Raw genomic sequence first — 18,223 nt, 5'->3', positions numbered from 1 at the left:
GGTAACTAACTAATCCCTATAATTTTTCTGCAGCTATTTTGCATGCAATGGTTCTGTTGGTTTCAGTGACTCAGTAGTAGAGGGAGATTGGGCCTGTGTCAAAAGTTCTCATTGGTTTATTGACTGTTTAAAGATTTTTTTTATATATAATTTTTTTTTCACTGCATGCTAGCTAGAGCATCAGTGCTTGAGAGACTCTCTATAGTGCTGCTACCTCAGTCCCACTGCACCTGCCAGGGGAACTTAAGCAGAAATACAGGGGGAGCCCGTAAAGCACATGGACATTGGGACCCAGGGACTGGGTTCTCCCTGTGTCTCTTTCATGTAATGACACTAACACAGCCATTTAATCTAAACCAATAAGTCAATTGCAAAACAAGGGCCTGGTTCACCGAATACACTTTGATTGCTTTAAGCTCCTTTTGTGATGTAAACCAAGCTTAACTGTCTGGTAGAATCTGCCTGCTGTAGTGTAAGTGAATCTGCCTGTAAAAGTTAAACTTTTTTTTTTTTAATTAAGGTTCATACTACATATCTTCAGATTGTTAGAAATTAGTGAGTGGTTTCTTTCTCTTTGGGTTTCTTGTATTGTGTTCATGTATGATGTTTTAATAATTTAAAACTATTCAGTAAATCCCAGGCAAAAATATATGCAAAGGTGAGAGTATGTATTAGTAACTTACGTGTTTAAAAAAAAAAGTAAAATTGTACTTCTCTCTAGGCCTAAGTGTTATATACCCAGGAAATTCAAAGTTGAGATTGCATTTAAGAGAAATCCAAACATATTGAGATAAGAAATGGATGGTTAAAAAACTGAAACAGCTTTAGCTCTTCCATTTAGTGATTCCATGAGGGGGAAAACGTTTAATATGTCTTGTAAAATGTCTAATCTAGAACCACAAACACTAAAATGCTTTAATGATAATACTGTGGTTATTGCGTGAGGTCACTACGTCATGAATCCAAATATGTAGAGAGCAGAGAGGGAGGCATAAACTCTCAAATTACCTCAGATAACTTCTTTGAAAATAAAAATATTACATTTAAAACAGGGCTTATCTCTGGCAATTCCAAGAATATTAGCAAGTGCTGGGTCCCATTAGGAAGCTGGAATTCTTCCCCATTGCAATGGTTTATAAGGCTCGCAATTCTAATAATGCAGAGCTGTGAAATACAGACTTAAGCTAAACCAAAATAAGCCACTGCTACTTTTATATCATATATAAATATTCATTTTTTTAAAATAATGGTTTTTATCTGGAAAATGTCTTGAGTATTGTTATGTTGAGATAAGAACTTTGGAAAGCATGGAAATGATTTCATGGTGTAATTTTGAAAGATGAGGTTGACTGTGATGAATTTGATCTTTGTTCCTGGTTCTGTAGATTAATACATATACTGGGTGCAATTCTGTGCTGCATCTCTTAGAGGTGCTGTACAGAACACACACCCCAGGAGGTGGGGGAAAAGGATGACTTTAAACCATACACGTGCCCTCTTGATTCTGGGGTGCCCCCCGGTGTAATTTAGAAAGCCGTGAGGAGTTGTCAGAATTGTAACAGCCCGTCCCCACCTGCCTATAGGCAGCTCTGCTTTCCAGAGTCTCTGCAACGCTACACGTACACCAGGACTTACAACAGTCCTCAAAGGACAGCCTGTGACTGTCTTCCTCAGTTTCCCGTGCTTGAAGAATTCTCCTCCTTCTTTGCCCCCAGCCACACCCAGGGCTCTTGGAGCTTTTTACGTTTCTTAAATCATTTTACTTGATGGGGAAGAGAGGGAGCAAGAATCTCTCCCATTGAGTATACTTATGTGGAATTTTTATTTCTAGTTTGTACTACTGTTCTTTTATGCTCATTTCAGGGGTGAAAGTAAGCCAGTATGGCATACCAGTAAAAAGTGGCCGCCGGTACCAGCCCATACTCAGCTGACGACATTAAAGTGCTGCTGTGGCAAAGGACCCTGCTTAAAGCGCTGCTGCAGCAGTGCTTTAACATCGTTGCCCCTTCTACCCTCCCAGGCCGCCGCCGGGGCCGGGGAGGAGCAGCTGCCCTGGGGCCGGTGTTTTAAAAGGGCCCAGGGCTGCGGCTAGAGCCCTGGGCCCTTTAAATCGCTGCTGGAGGCCCGGGTGCTGCAGGCCAGGCAGTGCAGCTGGGCAGGCTGGGGGACACTGAGCCCCACCCCTTCCGTCCAAGGCCCTGCCCCTTCCAGGGGCTGAGTTGGTCACCGTACCAGTAAGTGTTGAATGTTACTTTCACCCCGGCTCATTTCTGCTATAGCTTAAAGAAGTATGTATTTTCACCACCCTACAAGGTTTTTCCAAGAACTACATTAACAGTCTCAGTTTTTAAAGTAAGTTCTTATGTGGAACCACTTAACTATATGAGCAGATTTTTTTTATATTGCAACCTGACATAGTCATTTAGTTTTCAGAGTAATAGCTGTGTTAGTCTGTATTCGCAAAAAGAAAAGGAGTACTTGTGGCACCTTAGAGACTAACCAATTTATTTGAGTGAGCTGTAGCTCACGAAAGCTTATGCTCAAATAAATTGGTTAGTCTCTAAGGTGCCACAAGTACTCCTTTTCTTTATAGTCATTTAGATTACCATTCTTAGTGTTTCTTGAATATCTGTAAAATTTAGAAAGAAAAGATAGTGAGAGGATTTCAGATAGAATGAGACTCAAGTACTGTGATTGCCTCTAGGGCCATGGAAAACTAAAAATGGAATACCAGAATGTTGAGACCATAGAGAGGAACTTACCAACTCCTTCATGACAGTTTGGGGTCACAAGTTAGTTGTGAGTAGATCAGAGTGGAGATGGAAACATGGCTAGCACATTCATGAACAGCATAGATCAACTACAGCCCTACATAGGGATGTGAGATGCAAAGTGTAGCTGTTCTCGCAGGTTCCTTTCTCTTTTTCATGCCTTTATGAATCTACTGTGCAAAGTCCTTTAACTCAGACCTTACACAAGGATGCAGAACATCATCCTGTATTTATGGTCAACTTGTGTGCTTGAACTTCGTTAAAGTAAATTGTATTTTTGTCTTTAACTGTGCTGTGTGTATCTGTTACAGTTGAGAAAATTCTGCAGAATATTCCATGTATTTTTAGAAAACATCCAGTGAGCTTGAAAATGCCCCTTGTGTGTTTGATTAGTTATTGATAAAATAATTGTATGTCAGTTAATATAGATCTATTTTTCTTTCAGAATTTCCTAAACTTGTGTATTTCTGGATTCCAACAATAGACTGGAAATTGGAACAATCCTATAATTTCCCAGAATAAGAAGTGATTATGCAGCGAAGACAGAGAGGAGTAGATGTTGGACTAATCTTGCTACTTTCTCAAGTATTTCAATTTGGGCTTGAAAACATTCCACCTGTAACACTTGGGACCCTAGCACTGAACGTTTTTCTTTTTTTGAAGCCTCTGAAACCACTGCTGAAAGTGTGTATCAGTGTAGACCAAAGTTATTACCAGAAAGACTGGCAACGTTTGCTGCTTGCACCAGTTCACCATGCAGATGATTGGCATTTATATTTTAACATGGTCTCCTTGCTTTGGAAGGGGATAAAGTTGGAACGTAAGCTTGGAAGCATATTGTTTGGGTATATAATTGCAGTATTTTCAGTGCTGATTGGCATTGTGTACATGGTGTTGGAATTTGCACTTGCAGGACTTCTGAATGACCCTTCATACAAAATGAATTGTGCCGTAGGCTTTTCAGGTAAGGCATTCAGGAGGTACAGGTTAATTTAGTGAAGTGCACATTTATAGGTTCAGTATAGTAAAATTTTATAATATAGAAAATGGAAATATTTTCTCTGATGAACATGGATTAGAACAGGTAATATCCATCACTACTTCTTTGAGTGCTTGTTCATACATATGTATATCTTTCACTCTTGGTGCGTGTGTGCCCATGCACTTGAATTTAGATTTTCTGGGTGGAGGCTTGAGGACTCACAGAACAGAGGTCCAGCCTCAACTTACACTGCAGGCCAAAAGACTCCAAACTTGAATGCGTGTAGTACATGCACACCAAGAGTGGGATATATATGGCCAACATGTTTTGTCGAATTACAGTTATTGTAAAGTGAATAGTTTTCTTTTTCTATTATTATATATTTAAGTTTACAGTTTCTGCACAATCAAAGTCAGCAGCAAATACTGAAAAATGTTTTTGTTACGAATACTTGTAATCTTAAGATTGCTGCTCTTGTGCTTTGAGCACAGGGCAGACAGAGAACGCCACTAGCTTTTAGATTATTAGTCCTCAAAGATACTGGCTGTGGAGGAAAAACTCCACTCTCTTTATTCAAAAAGCCAGTGTCTCATTTATCTCTAGAACCCTTCCTACTTATTTTCTAACCAAAGGTTCACTTTCTATCCTCAGATGCTGCTCAGATTTTTCTACCAGCCCTGGCTATTTAACATTCTGCAGTATCTTTGTCTAATCAGACCCAGTCATTTATTTTGGCTTTTGACCAGTTTCATTTCTCAGCGCTGAGTATACTTGGCCCCAAGTTCAGGGATTCCTCAAAACACCCCAGATGTTATCAGCCATTTTTGTTTGTTTTGCAGTTGAGTTTTTCACATCATCTGAAGTCAACTATTTCTTTCTTGGTGTGATTTTTTTATTGTTTTTAGGAGTATTATTTGCTTTGAAAGTCCTTAACAATCATCATCACCCAGGAGGGACCAGCAACATCATGGGAATTCATGTATCCAGAAGATATGCTTGTTGGCTGGAGCTTGTGGCCATTCATTTATGTTCCCCAGGGTAAGTTAATTAAATCAGTCTCAGGTCTCACATAATTTTTTGGATCCATTTAGGTATATATACATTGTGACATATGAGCAATGACATCTGGTACCCAAAATAAATAGGGGAGTTGCAGGTAGAATCTGCATCTCTCTCCTCCACACCTTGTAGGTTGATCGTGCTTGTCAAAGAGGAAAAAATGGGACACCTTGCTCCTGGGGGTTACTGCGAAGTGTTTTGGTTGGGAAAAAGAAGGGACTACCCTTCCTTTTCCTACGCACTTATCCTGTTAGAATGAAAAACTGGGATATATTGCATGAAAAGGCTTGGCAGGCAAAAACAAATATTTATCCATCTGTCACTTTTTTACTGTTCATTACTAGTGCCAGTCCCCTCTTCTCCCCCATCTATCTCTTTTTATCCCATTTTCTCCCAAACCCTACACCAATTAAACCACAACCTCATTGGCCACATGACTCTATTCTACCCTATGATCAATCCTCCCAACCCATCCTATCCCTCTTTTGGTTTAGAATCTTCCTCTTCTTCCTTTTCTACAAATTTCTAGAAAATTGGTTATATATCAACAGTGTTAGGGCATAGAATATTTTATAACTTCTTAACCATAATGGAAAATGATAAACCCACCAAATATTAATTTTTTTACCAGTCTGTGAACACCATTTACCTGCTTCAGGGGGTGGTTAAAAAACATGAGACACACAAAAAAACACTCCCTAATCAAATGGTAGTATAGCTTAGGAAAAGTTCCCTGAGCTGGAAAGGAGGAGACCGAGAATTTAAATCTCCACTCTTAGTGATGTTTAAATTCCTGTGCAATTTACTAGCCTTACTATTGACTGCTGTCATGAACTCCAGTCTAGGAGACAGGGAAGAGCTACTGAACATTCCCCCACCCACTCACCCACAATTTTTCACTAAATTGGCAGAGAGCTTGTGCAAGGTCATTGCAGGCATAGAGTCAAGCTTTCTAACATGACCAACCCAAATTTTATAATTGCACTATACTACATTTCAGTGTGTCTAAACTACTGTACTATTTCTAACCACTATATTACTCACACTCCTCTACCAGAGTCTAGGATAGAATCTAGGTTCCTGATTACCAGTATTCTACTGCTGAATAATAAAATAGTTGTGTTACCCGCTCTGAATGTGTGTCAAGTCCTTCTCCAGTGGCTGATCTGGAAAGGGACTTGCAATTACTCCTGTAGCTCAAATAGTAAGGGTCTAATTTAACACTCTTGAACGTCAGGGGTTTCAAACCTTGCTGCTGATCTGTGTGGGGGAATGGTATGTTTGCATGTGATTCACACTGTGAAAAGACCACTTTAAAACAGTTTTTTACTTAAAAATATAATGTGTAAATCATAATGTCAATCATCACAATCATGAATCATCAAACTTGTATTCTAATGCAAAACCTGAGCAGTGACTCCAGAAGTGTTAAGGCAGAATAACTTCCTGAATCCATGGTATTTGTGGAAATCATATATGCTAATTTATTGATATAATTGATATAAAAGCATATGAGATGACTGTTAAGGTTTTGCTTTAAATTGCACATTTGAAATTGGGATACGGATTGGTTTTTGGGTATCTTGGAGATTGAATTGAAAGTCTTATGGGGCACTATAATGTGTTATTTGTGGAGTATGCAATATGAAGATGGAAAAGAATGCACAGATTTTCCTCCTTAATTTCTTACTTCCATGCTTTTAAGGTGGCGGATGTATGGGATGTCTCCTGGCACAATTTTACTGTCAGTGAATGTAGTTGTGTGCTGATTAAATTGTAAAACTACTATAACTTCTTTGACATTATTGCAAAAACCTTCCTACTTCTTTCGTATGCATCTTAAGTGAATGTCTAGTTTGTTCAGCCATCTAACTGCTGCATCACTGAGGGTAGCAAGGCATTATAATTTACCCTTCTGTCTTCTAATGGTGCGCTCCTCTACCACATTTTTGACCATCTGCTTTGCTGCTTGGTAGTCACATTGTGGAGCCTGGATTAAGCCAAATTTCTGTGTTGCGGTAGCCATTCTGGCTGTTCCAGGCCACAGATTGTTAAGCCTAGTCTAGGATCTGCATCCCAGATCACAAATTGTATCTAAATAAGGCCTTCTGAAATTAGTCAGCATGCCTGTCTCTCTATCCCAGAGTTGCTGCCAGTCTGTCACACAGCTGTTGGCTCTGATATACCATTGTTCAGCTGAGCTTTGGCAGCATTAGACATGAGTGATGAACAGCTATTGCAAAAGGATGTAATGAAATCAGTCGTAATCACTGCAGGTGTAGGTGTTTTCTCCTGGAGGCAAGCAGATCTTCTTATGGAATTATGCATTGCTTATTTGCACCTATTGGAATCATTGTCAGCCTTGTGTGCAGCAGGTTGCTTTAATGTGTCATAGCCCTCCATACTGTTTTAGGGTGACGTTATCTTGTCTTCACTTTTGGGGAGCTATCTGAGTCAACAAATACAAAGTTAATGTGTGGCTAAGGCAACCACTAATGATATGGGTGGTTGTGTTCTGCTCTGAATAAACAAGACTCACATGACTACTTCTTCCCCAAACTGCTGCAAAATATTTTGCTGGAGTGAATATCAGCACCAGGACTGAGGTTTGTAGAACATTTTGCCTCTACTTCTGAGGAGGATCCTGGATTTTGGCAGTATGGGAGGTGATCTTTTTCTTTAAGTGTCCTAGATGAGATTGGTGTGTTAGACTGTGGTCCAGATTGTTTCCTAAATAAGTGGCAACTGGCTGGAAATGGGGTGGACTGTCCTCAACACAGGCGGTCAGGAGTTGATTGGCCAGGTGATTGTTCAGATGGAAGGTTGTGGCTATCATCTTAGACTCACTTAATCTAAGATTCCACTGATAAAGGTAAACGGACAGAGAATTAATGTCCTGGGCGAGTGACCCATCTATATCCTGTAGATAATTACCAACGTCCGCAAGACATAAGTCATCTGCATACATGTACTTATTGGCCTTAGTTGTTGGTAGGTTGTAGGTATATATGTTGAAAAGGAGACGAGCCAGAACAGATACTTTTGCGAGTCTGCTATGGAGATTCCTGAGCTGGCTGACTTTGTCTCCAGCGTGCGAGATGAAACTGCAGTTTATTTCCACGATGAACCAGACCAGAGCTAAGAGGGAATAATCAGCAACATATCTCTCATTTGTGTCACGTAGAAGCTTACAGAGAGCCTGATTTTGATGCGCATCAGCAAGGTTATTGAACCATGAGTGCCCTTTGTTCAGGCTGTGATCAGACAACCCGAGTTCAAATTATTCGCCTAACACAAGACATTGAAGATAGCTTCAAGAAGGGCAAGAAAGTTGGTGCTGTTCTGTGGATCTGTCAGCTGTATATAGTACTGTCTGGCATGTGGGGCTGATCACCAAGTTGTAGCAGACTGTAAGCCCATGGCGGAGTCTGCCTATTATCATCATGGAAATGATGATGAATCGGAGAAACTTTCCTGATTTTAATTAGAAATCATATTCAAGTTAATGAATATAAATCCATTTTTCAGTTCGTCAAAAATGTTGTGTATGTAAGTTTACATTCGTGCCCAATCCAAAGAATCTGCAAGGTTTGCATTTAATTACAAATCAATAGAACATAATGAATCCCCTTACTTATCAACAACTGTTCTCCATTTCCTCTTATAAAACATCAGTTGAAAGCCTATCCAGACAAATAGCTCTTATGTTGTCTCCTGAAGCTTGTGCATCTTGGAATATGAAGAATTTCCAAGGGAGGCAGGTTCAAAAAATATGGACAGCTAATAACATTGCCACTGATAGTGAAAATTAAAAATCAGAACTCAGCAGCTCTTGACTCCTATTGTGAGACATGGAAAATGGGGTGATCTCTCAGGTAATCATATCCTCCAAAGCCATTTAGAGATTTTACATTATAACTAACATCTCCAGTTGTATTCAAATGAACAGATAACCAGTATGGATCTCGGAGCACTGGTGGTATGGAGTCAAAATTGCCTTCCCCTCTCAAAACTTTTTGTAGTAGCTGAAGTTTGAGTCTGATTCAACAATAGTCTTTGTTGGAGTGCATTTCAGTAATCTAGTCTTGAAGCTGCAACGGTTTAGATCACTGGGGCAAGGTCCATCTCAGAAAGACATGGACTCAAATTAGGTCTGATATAGATGAAAAAGGGACCGTATGCCACAGCATCACCTGAGAATCCAGGAGTGATGGATCTAGAAATAACACTCAGATTTCAGACTGTTGGGAAGGTGGACAACACACTTTGAGAGGCAGAAGAGGAGTGCAGTTTTTATCAGCATTACTTTTTCGTCTTATTCAAAGTCACACCTATCCTGCTTGCTCACCTCCACTCTTCCATTTCATTCTGTTACTCGAAAACTGCAGACACTGGGTTTGACTTTAAAAAAGGAGATGAAGGCCTTACATAAGGATCATTGGGGTGGAAGGATCCTTGAAAGATTTGCCTTTTGGAAATTTGCAGAGAGCAATAAGCACACTTACTGAAGAATTATCCTATCCTCTTCAAAAACGGTTGTGTACAGTGATATCCAAGATTATTTATCTACAAAGACACGTGAGTCCTTAACCTGATCTTATTACCAGGAGAAGATGATAGATAATGGTACTCCTTCTGAAATAAACCCCAACTTTTGCCAGACTGGTAGAGGGAAAAAGTATGGGTTAGGGGCTGGGTGCTCTACTGAGTTTCACACTGCTTCTCAATTAAATTACAGGGGTTTGAGAAAGATGAAGGAAGGAAGATGGATGACCCCCAAAATACTTGGAGGGTGAGAAATGAGGAAGAGAGTGGGAACCTAACTTTTCAGCAGCCAGGAAGTTGTTGAGGGCAGAGTGATGGGATTCACCACTGACTCCCTGTGGCCGAGAGTGGCTGCTCCCTTCCTGCTGGGTGTCTCCTGACCAAGGCTGCTCTGCCTCTGCAGTGTCCTGCCTCTTCCTGTTACTTGGCCATTTGGCCAGGTCACTTAAATAAAGTGAGGTAATAAGAATTCCCTTTCAGGGTGCATCAGAATCTGGTCCTACTTTCCTTCAGGGAGGGGTCTTCAGGCAATGGTTGTCTGGTAAGCTCTTGCCTTCAGTCAGCGCTTTCCTCAGGAGCTGAGGGCTGAAGATCTGTTCTCTTCCCTGGTCTGCCAACAAGAGAGCTCCTCTGCTCCCCTTTTAAGTTCCTCCTCATTCCTGTGCATGCAGATGTGGCAGGGTGGAACTGCCTGAGCCCAGAGCAGATCTTAACCCCTTGTTGTTCAGTATGGGATTTATATACCCCATCACAGCATGGGTAGACTCTTTCCATCCTCTGCCCCTTTCAGGATGGTGTAGCTGGAGAAATGCTCTCCCTTTCACTAGCTAGTTGGGAGAGAAAGACAAAGAAAGTGGAACTCTGCATCTTTTTGAGGATGGAATCTGGGGTCACATGGGCATATTGCATTTCCTTACATGCTTTGATGACTCCTAAAGGCAGCCATTACCCATATTCTGGCTGAGGTATCCATAGGAGGAAGGCTTACAGAGATCTACAGTGAAGTCTTCAGTGTATTATTTGTTGCAAAATAAGGGTATTTTATAATGGATCAATCATGTAGCTTGGTAAGACTTAATAGAATTGTAAAAAAACAAAAGACACTCAAAGAAACAAAAAAACCTTGGTGGTTTCACTTTCTTAGAGAACCATCTGAACATTTTCTTTGGTTTCATTCCATGTGGGTTCAAGCCCCCTGAGTTTCAAAGAAAGCTAAAATCTCAAAACAAACCCCAGACAGAACTTCCAATACAGTATTACTTTTTTAGTTTGGCAACACGCACAACTGAGAATTTCAATTTTTCATGTAAAACCAAAAACCATTCCAGGTTTGCTCAAAACTGGTCTTAATTTTGCAAATATTGAAGGATAATTTGTCAAATCTGATTTGAATTTTGAGTTTTTCATGAAACAAGGAGAGTTTTGTATAGTTTCAGGTATCATTGTCAACATTTTGTACAGCTGTAAGTTAAAAGATTTATGTCATGAGATTTTGATATTTTGCTATATTACTGTGTAGTCTGATTAAAAGCTTTGTATTTTTGCTCACTAGTTGAGTTTAGGGACCACACTGTTAATATCGCTTGTATTTAAATACTGCTTTATTGAGGAGAGCTGCCTTATAGCTTTGCCATGTTAATAGTGATTATAGTTATTGACTTGTGACTTAATTTGCTGATGCTAAGAAACTTTCAGTCTCCTTCAGGTTTTAGTTTATAGCTTCCTCTTTGAGAGCTGCTAAATCAATGAGACAACTTACTCTTGCATGGCAAACATTTCTGTTACTTTGAGTACACCACCTATCTCTTGCCTGCAGTACCATTAATATGTCTTCACAGTAATGTTATGCCAATGAAAGCTGTAACAGCAATATAAATCGATTCAGGAGGTACATGGATAGAGTGTGTCCTCTTCTTTTCTTGAATTGGTTGTGGGCACATTTAAAGAAGTGACCTGTTGTAAATGATCCTGCAACTGGGAATTTCAAGAGTGTGATTGAGATATGCAGGTTAACTGTGGCAGCAGTTCAAACAACACAGTTCATTGGTGAGAAGCTAATCTTTTGTCTGACTGCTCATTGGAGGGAAAATAGTTGTCTGTGCTGCTATTCACCCCACCACCTCCTCTAAAGATTATTTTAAAAAGTAGTACTTCCCCTTTTTATTGTAGTGAAATTAGTGTCACTATTCCTACATATAGTAAATCATTAGGGCCATGTAGTTTCCTATATATAGAAATTTACTGAGATAATATAATCAACATGTTGCTTGGCACTAATCTATTAAACATTTATAATATAAATATTTTCTTCCTACTTGTTCATTTTAACAATCTAAATGCTGCAGTTTATGATAGTTGGAGTTTTCTAACATTCTGCTGAAGTATTTAGTTGTTTACCATTTTACTCTGCTTCATTATTTATTTATTTTATTTATTTATTTATTTATTAATAATAATTTTATTGGTAATACAGCAGCTCTTGGTGGGGACCCCCAATCATTGCTGAAGCCTCTGTGTGCCATCACAAAACAAATAAGTAGTTGTGCAAGGTGCTATTTAAATATATATTATACACTTTGCCCTGAAGTACTTATAATCTAGTAAAACAAACCTTGTCAGTGGGGGTGGGGGAAGGGATAAAACACACATCACGTCTTTATTTATATGCATTTTATGTAGATACTTCTATCTACAACTACTACTACTACCAAATTGTGTGCTTTGTTTTCAGTATTATACCTAGCCTAACAGCTTTTTTTTTAAACAAACTGTTACCTTCCCCAACTATTGTACATATGCCTATTGATAAAATTACACAGGTCAAGATTTTCAGAACTAGCAGTTTTGTGTACCTGAATATTTGGATGTTCAACTTGGCACCTAAAAAGGGTGTTTCAGAAGGCATATTTAGAAAATGCCTTTCTAGAAAACTGAGGCACCTGGAATCTTTAGTCAAGCTTGAAAATGATAACCAAAATTACCTTTCTGTGCCAAAACTCTTAAATAAAACCCCATCCAATATCCATAGGGTTGGCAACTTCCAGCCTCTGGTGTCACATGGGGAGGCCTTCAGGTATGTAAAGCCAGAAGTGCCTCTAGTCTCATGTTGGCTCTATGTGTTAGATTGGTTGTCATGAGTGAATTTCAAATGGTTTTGTGCAAATTGGTTGTCATGAAAATCTGCAGGACTAATTCAGACCTGATTCTACAAGCTGTTTGTGGGTGGACTCCTGTGCCCATTTCTGTGTCCAGTCCTGTTGACTTTGGTGGGGTTGTGCACTGACTCATTACATGGGTCCTCACTCTCAGATTTGAGCTTCCAGATTTGAGGCTTCTGGTACTTGCCTGAAATACATCAATGTTTCTTGAAAGGGTTGGTGAAATCACTGTTGAAATTGTTTCTGACTGAAACTAGGGAACAGGGAATCATTGGATTTTTTCTTAAATTTAAAAACATACTCTTTAGAGCAGCAGTTTGCAAACATTTTGAGCCGAGCCCTGCCTTTGAGTTAAAATTTTTGGTTGTGCCACCACAACCAAGACAAAAATAGAGACATGCAAAAGTATGCTTGTTAACTGTCATAATCATACAGAAAGAAAAGGAGTACTTGTGGCACCTTAGAGACTAACCAATTTATTTGAGCATAAGCTTTCGTGAGCTACAGCTCACTTCAAGCTTATGCTCAAATAAATTGGTTAGTCTCTAAGGTGCCACAAGTACTCCTTTTCTTTTTGCAAATACAGACTAACACGGCTGTTACTCTGAAATAACCATACAGCTAAGAGTAGCCTAGAATTCCTCCTTACCTGTAAGGGGTTAAGAAGCTCAAATAACCTGGTTGGCACCTGACCAAAAGGACCAATGGGGAAAGACGATACTTTCAAATCTTGGGGGCGGGGAGGCTTCTTTGTGTGTGTTCTCTTGGGAAGCAGAAAAGCATCAGGTCAGAAAACTCCTTCTCCTTTTAACCATCCTAAAAGTCTCTCATATTACAAAAATTGTAAGTAAAAGCCAGGCAAGGCTTGTTAGATTATCGTTTTGCTTGTGAATTTTTCCTTTGCTGGAGGGAGGTTGATTCCTGTTTTTTGTAACTTTGAAACTAAGCCTAGAGGAAGTTCTGCTATGTTTTTGAATCTTTTATTACCCTGTAAAGTTATTTTCCATCCTGATTTTACAAAGGTGATTTTTACCTTTTTTTTTAAATAAAATCCTTCTTTTAAGAACCTGACTGATTTCTCTATTATCCTAAGACCCAGGGGTTTGGGTTGGTGATCACTTTGTAACCAGCTGGTTAGGATATTATTCTCAAGCCTCCCCAGGAAAGGGGGTGTAAGGGCTTGGGGGGATATTTTGTGGGAATAAGAATTCCAAGTGGTCCTTTCCCTGATTCTTTGTTAAATCACTTGGTGGTGGCAGCGTACCGTCCAAGGGCAAAGAATTTGTGACTTGGGGAAGTTTTAACCTACGCTGGTAGAAATAAGCTTAGGGGGTCTTTCATGCGGGTCCCCACATCTGTACCCCTAGAGTTCAGAGTTGGGAGGGAACCCTGACAATAGCCTATTCATAAAACGAACTGAGACTGTAATACAACTTTAAATTGCCCACACCTGTAAGTTTTAAATACACAGATACTTACTAATGGCACAGCCAAGGCTTCCTTAGCAGCGGGCTGCTTCTACCTTACTAGCTAGTTAGCCTGTTGAGGTGAGTCGGGGCTTAAGGTGGCATTCCCTCCCTGCACCGCCATGTGGGGCTGGCCCGAGACACCTGCTGCTGCCGCTCAGTCCCCCGAACATTCCTCCACGCTCCCCTTGAAGGGGGGCACACCCCACAGTTTGAAAAACTCTGTTTTAGAGAGGTACAGTATGCTGCATGGAATGTCTCTTTTTTTGGTGCCCCTTGACCTGCTAACATTCAGTTACACAAGGAAATTAATTTCATAAGAGTCTGGAGAAGTGATGTTCACCAGTGAGAGCCAGTTTCCTGGCTTCTGTTCTTTGCCAGACTTGGCTGGTAAAGATTTACCAGGTAATTCAAAATTCCAGATTTATTACAAAATAACCTGAAAGAGGAAAGCTTGTTAATAATAATAAACCCAATAGTGTTTTTCTGTGCAGTGCTGCTCTAAATCAGTAGTTGATTCCTTCTTGTGTGATGATTTAATGTGGTCTGATTTGCATTCAAATCGTTTGTTCAGCACTCTTAAATTAGCTATAGGGCCTACTTGCTAATCATGTTTTAATTTAGCAATGAAGAACATAAATCATCTGGTGTATTTGGCTGTACATGCTATTTATTTAGTTGAACTAGCACTTATTGTTTTGAGAAATTCATCATTTTATCTAAAGACAGTGGTAGCTCATAGTATGTCAGTTTGCTAATGCTGCTTTTTTTTTAAAAGAGCACACTTTATCTAATGACAGGTTTATCTAATATGGCCTCTCAGAAGACCAAAGGTAAGAAATACATGAAAACAAATAAGAAGCTGTTTCTCCAAAAGACTGCAATAATGGTGGTTTGAGCTCAGAGTTCTGGACTAAATGGCTGATGTACTGTCCTATAATTTGTGTGTGTAAGATAACACCGATCACTTTTTTTTTTAACTACAGAACACTGTTAATAAGAGACAGTGACAACCCAATGACTCAAGTCTCTTTGTTCTGTTAACGTTAGATATTTCAGATAATTAAAGCTACAAATGTTATATTAGGAGGATTGAAACAATGTAAGATAAATCATGCGATGTTGGTGAGAAGTTATTTCTAACTAAAAAATGAAGATCCCAGTACAGTATTAATGTAAAATTAGAATAAAGTTGTGGGGAAAATTAAAAGTTTTTCATGTGCAAACAAATCATTTGGATTTCATTTGCTTTCCTGTAGTGTTCTTAATTATTTCTGTTACCTGCACATTAGGGGCATCCACCTTTACCGTCTTCTAAGACTCAAGATGTAACCCTTACCCTCTGCGGGTTTGCGGGGTCTTTCACCAGTGAAATGACATTACACAGTGAAATCCCTAACCTATGTTTGTAAACAATCACCACAACAGAATGCACACAGTAAGCATACAATGCTTACCACTCCCAATAAGGCAGACAAACGTTTCCTGCTGGCCAGGATCAGGTCGTCCAGGGACTCCAGCTTCTGCACGATATAGTTGGCAGGATGTTGCGGTCTGGCATTTCGGATCTTGGGGCTGTGTCCTGGAGTTGATTCCAAAAAACTTCCTTTTGGACCTCAGTTGATATAGTGAAACTTGAGTCCTGCTTAGCTATACCTTAATCAATCATTTTACTGAAGTATTACAAAATAATTATTTGACTAATCGTAATGTATTTCAAAATAATCCTTTACCCAGTCCTATTCCACCACCTTAGTTGATTTACACCTTGCAAAATTAGTTATGTAACAGACAGAAACAATCAAAGAACCGGACAGAAACTATACAGATAAACAATAGAGAACTAGGGACCATAAAAGCAAAACAATAAAGAAGTAGAGATTTCACACTAAGTGATTCCTTGTAATTAAAAATCTTCAGCCAGGATGATGTTCCTGTAAATTATGAAAGGTTTTTCATGTGCAGGTATTACATTGTCTTTAGGACGTGTGTTAAAATTTTTTGGCATCCAAGTAATTTTAAGCCAAATTCCAGCCTGGAGGGAGTATTTATAGAGCTGTAAACCTATAGAAAAACAACTTACATAGGAAGTCCTGACCCAATTGCTGTAAATGCCAATGTAGTTGATCAATACATGCAGGTGAATGAATGGGAGATACAGAGAATGGATTTAAGCAGCAGGTCGCAATTTTATTTAACACTGGGAGGGGTGCATGGCACCCCACTTCCTGCTCTCTCCAGCAGGCATTTAACTGGGTCCAGAATAGTGTTCAGGACTCCCAACACAGAACCAGTAACATGGAGTCATCCCGCTTTGGCTCACCCCTATGACTCAGCTTGCTTCTGAATCCTTCCTACCTCCCCTGCAAAAAGGTTGGGGGATAGAGGCTCCCAAGGGAGGAGCTCAGTCTACAAAGACTTCAGGTCTCCTGTTTTCCCATGAGCAGAAGGACCACTAACAAAATCCCAGGTTGCATTTACCTTTGGGAACTGGTTTGTCTTTTCCTTCAATTCGTTGGATACCAGCTGTAAGGTGTGACAAGCTAAAACAAGATTTTCTTTTTCTCACTTTAAGCCTTTTTAAATCTTAATGCTATAACCTAACTATGCCTCCATGTGGGTATAATAGTCAAAACTAGATCTTGTTAGTGGCAGAGTTGTTCACCTCAGATTTTTATAGCATTTGGAAAAATTCTTTGACAGAGTCTAGGTGAATAAATTGTAGAATGAACATTTTGGCACTGTGTGCCCTATTTGTTTGCAGTCTTTACAGTGGCGCATTCTCCTGCATATATTAACTGGAAGTAGACCAGCACTGAATCAGGGCTTAGTACCTTCGCTTCAGGAAGAACTCTTCAGAACAATAGTTCCAAAAGCTGAAAAATACTATGTTAAAGTTTATAACAAGCATTACTCAACTCAAACTATTTGCACTAGAGCCTTAACGGGAATTTAGGGATTTTCCTGGAGAAAATTTCAAATTTCAAATTCCTTAACAAATCAGTAACTGCTAGGAAAAACCACAGGATCATAGAAATAGAGCTAGCAGGGAACTCAAGAGGCCCTTTAGACATCCCTGGCAAGTGTTTGTCCAACCTTGTCTTAAAAACCTCCAATGATGGGGATTATACAACCTCCCTTGGTAACCTATTCAAATATTTAATTATCCTTATAGTTAGAAAGCTTTTCCTAATATCTAACCTAAATCACCCTTACTGCAGATTAAGCCCATTACTCTTGTCCTGCCTTGAGTGGATACTGAGAGCAATTACTATCTTCTTTATAATAGATGTTAAAATAATTGAAGACTGTTCTCTGTTCCTTACTCCTTTTCCCCTAGTCTTCTTTTCTCAAGGCTAAACTTGCCTAATTCTTTTAACCTTTCCTCATAGTTCAGGTTTTCTAAACTGTTTATCACTTTAGTTGTTCCTCTGGACTCTTTTCTGTTTTGCACATCTTTCTTAAAGTATGTTGCCCAAAACTGGACACAGTACTCCAGCTGAGGCCTCCCCAGTGCTCAATACAGTGCAACAAGGTGCTCAATACAGTGCAACAATTACCTCTTGTGAATTGCATACAGTATTCCTGTTAATACACCCAGAATATTAGCCCTTTTCACAACTGCATCACATCGTTGGCTTATATGCAACTTGTGATCCACTTTAATAACCTCCTAATAATCTCCAAACGATGGGGTGCACTCCCCTGGTGGAGTGCAGAGGAATGTTCAGGGGGCACAGTGGGGCCTGAGACAACCCCAGTTGAGGGCAGGGAGGAAGCATCGCCCAGCCCCTCTCTGCCCCCAGCTCCATTCTGGCCTCAGCCCCAGCTTGGCTCCCGGCCTCGGGCCCCAGCCTCAGCCTTGCTCCCAGCTGCAGCTTCGGCTCCTGGCCCCAATTGTGCTTCTACTCCTGGCCCCAACCGTGGCTCTGGTCCTGGGCCTGGTTCCATTCTTGGCCATGGCCCGGAGCCTGGCCGTGGCTCTGGTCCTGGCCCCAGCTCCCGACTGCAGCTCCTGGGGGTGAAGGGCATGGACAGATTCCATTACAGGTAAGGGGGGGCGTGACAGAAAAAAGTTTGGGGACCACTATCCTAGATCCTTTTCTGCCATACTACTTATTACTTAGTACTACTATATAATGAGATTTTGAGTAGGGGTCACACTGGAGGGTCTTAGAAAACTAAAGAGTAGGACCAAATTTTTCCCACATACAGTTTTAAAGACGCTTTGCACTGCTAGCC

The 18,223-nt window shown here is 40.0% G+C and overlaps 1 protein-coding gene across 4 annotated transcripts in view; it reads left to right on the top strand.

The window, feature by feature from the left end:
- Positions 1-18,223, top strand: part of RHBDD1 (rhomboid domain containing 1) — a 94,342-nt gene that overhangs the window by 17,223 nt on the left and 58,896 nt on the right. For all 4 annotated transcript variants that reach the window (XM_075132220.1, XM_048864366.2, XM_048864365.2 and 1 more), the window contains exons 2-3: positions 3,217-3,735; positions 4,659-4,791. In XM_075132220.1, the coding sequence (XP_074988321.1) occupies positions 3,303-3,735; positions 4,659-4,791 (566 nt within the window). In that variant the 5' untranslated portion in view covers positions 3,217-3,302. The remainder of the gene's footprint in view (positions 1-3,216; positions 3,736-4,658; positions 4,792-18,223) is intronic.

The sequence above is a fragment of the Caretta caretta genome, chromosome 9 (genome assembly GCF_965140235.1).
Source record: "Caretta caretta isolate rCarCar2 chromosome 9, rCarCar1.hap1, whole genome shotgun sequence".
Classification (NCBI taxonomy): Eukaryota; Metazoa; Chordata; order Testudines; family Cheloniidae; genus Caretta; species Caretta caretta.
Note: the sequence above shows the minus strand (reverse complement) of the source record. Positions and strands in the feature narration are given on the sequence as shown.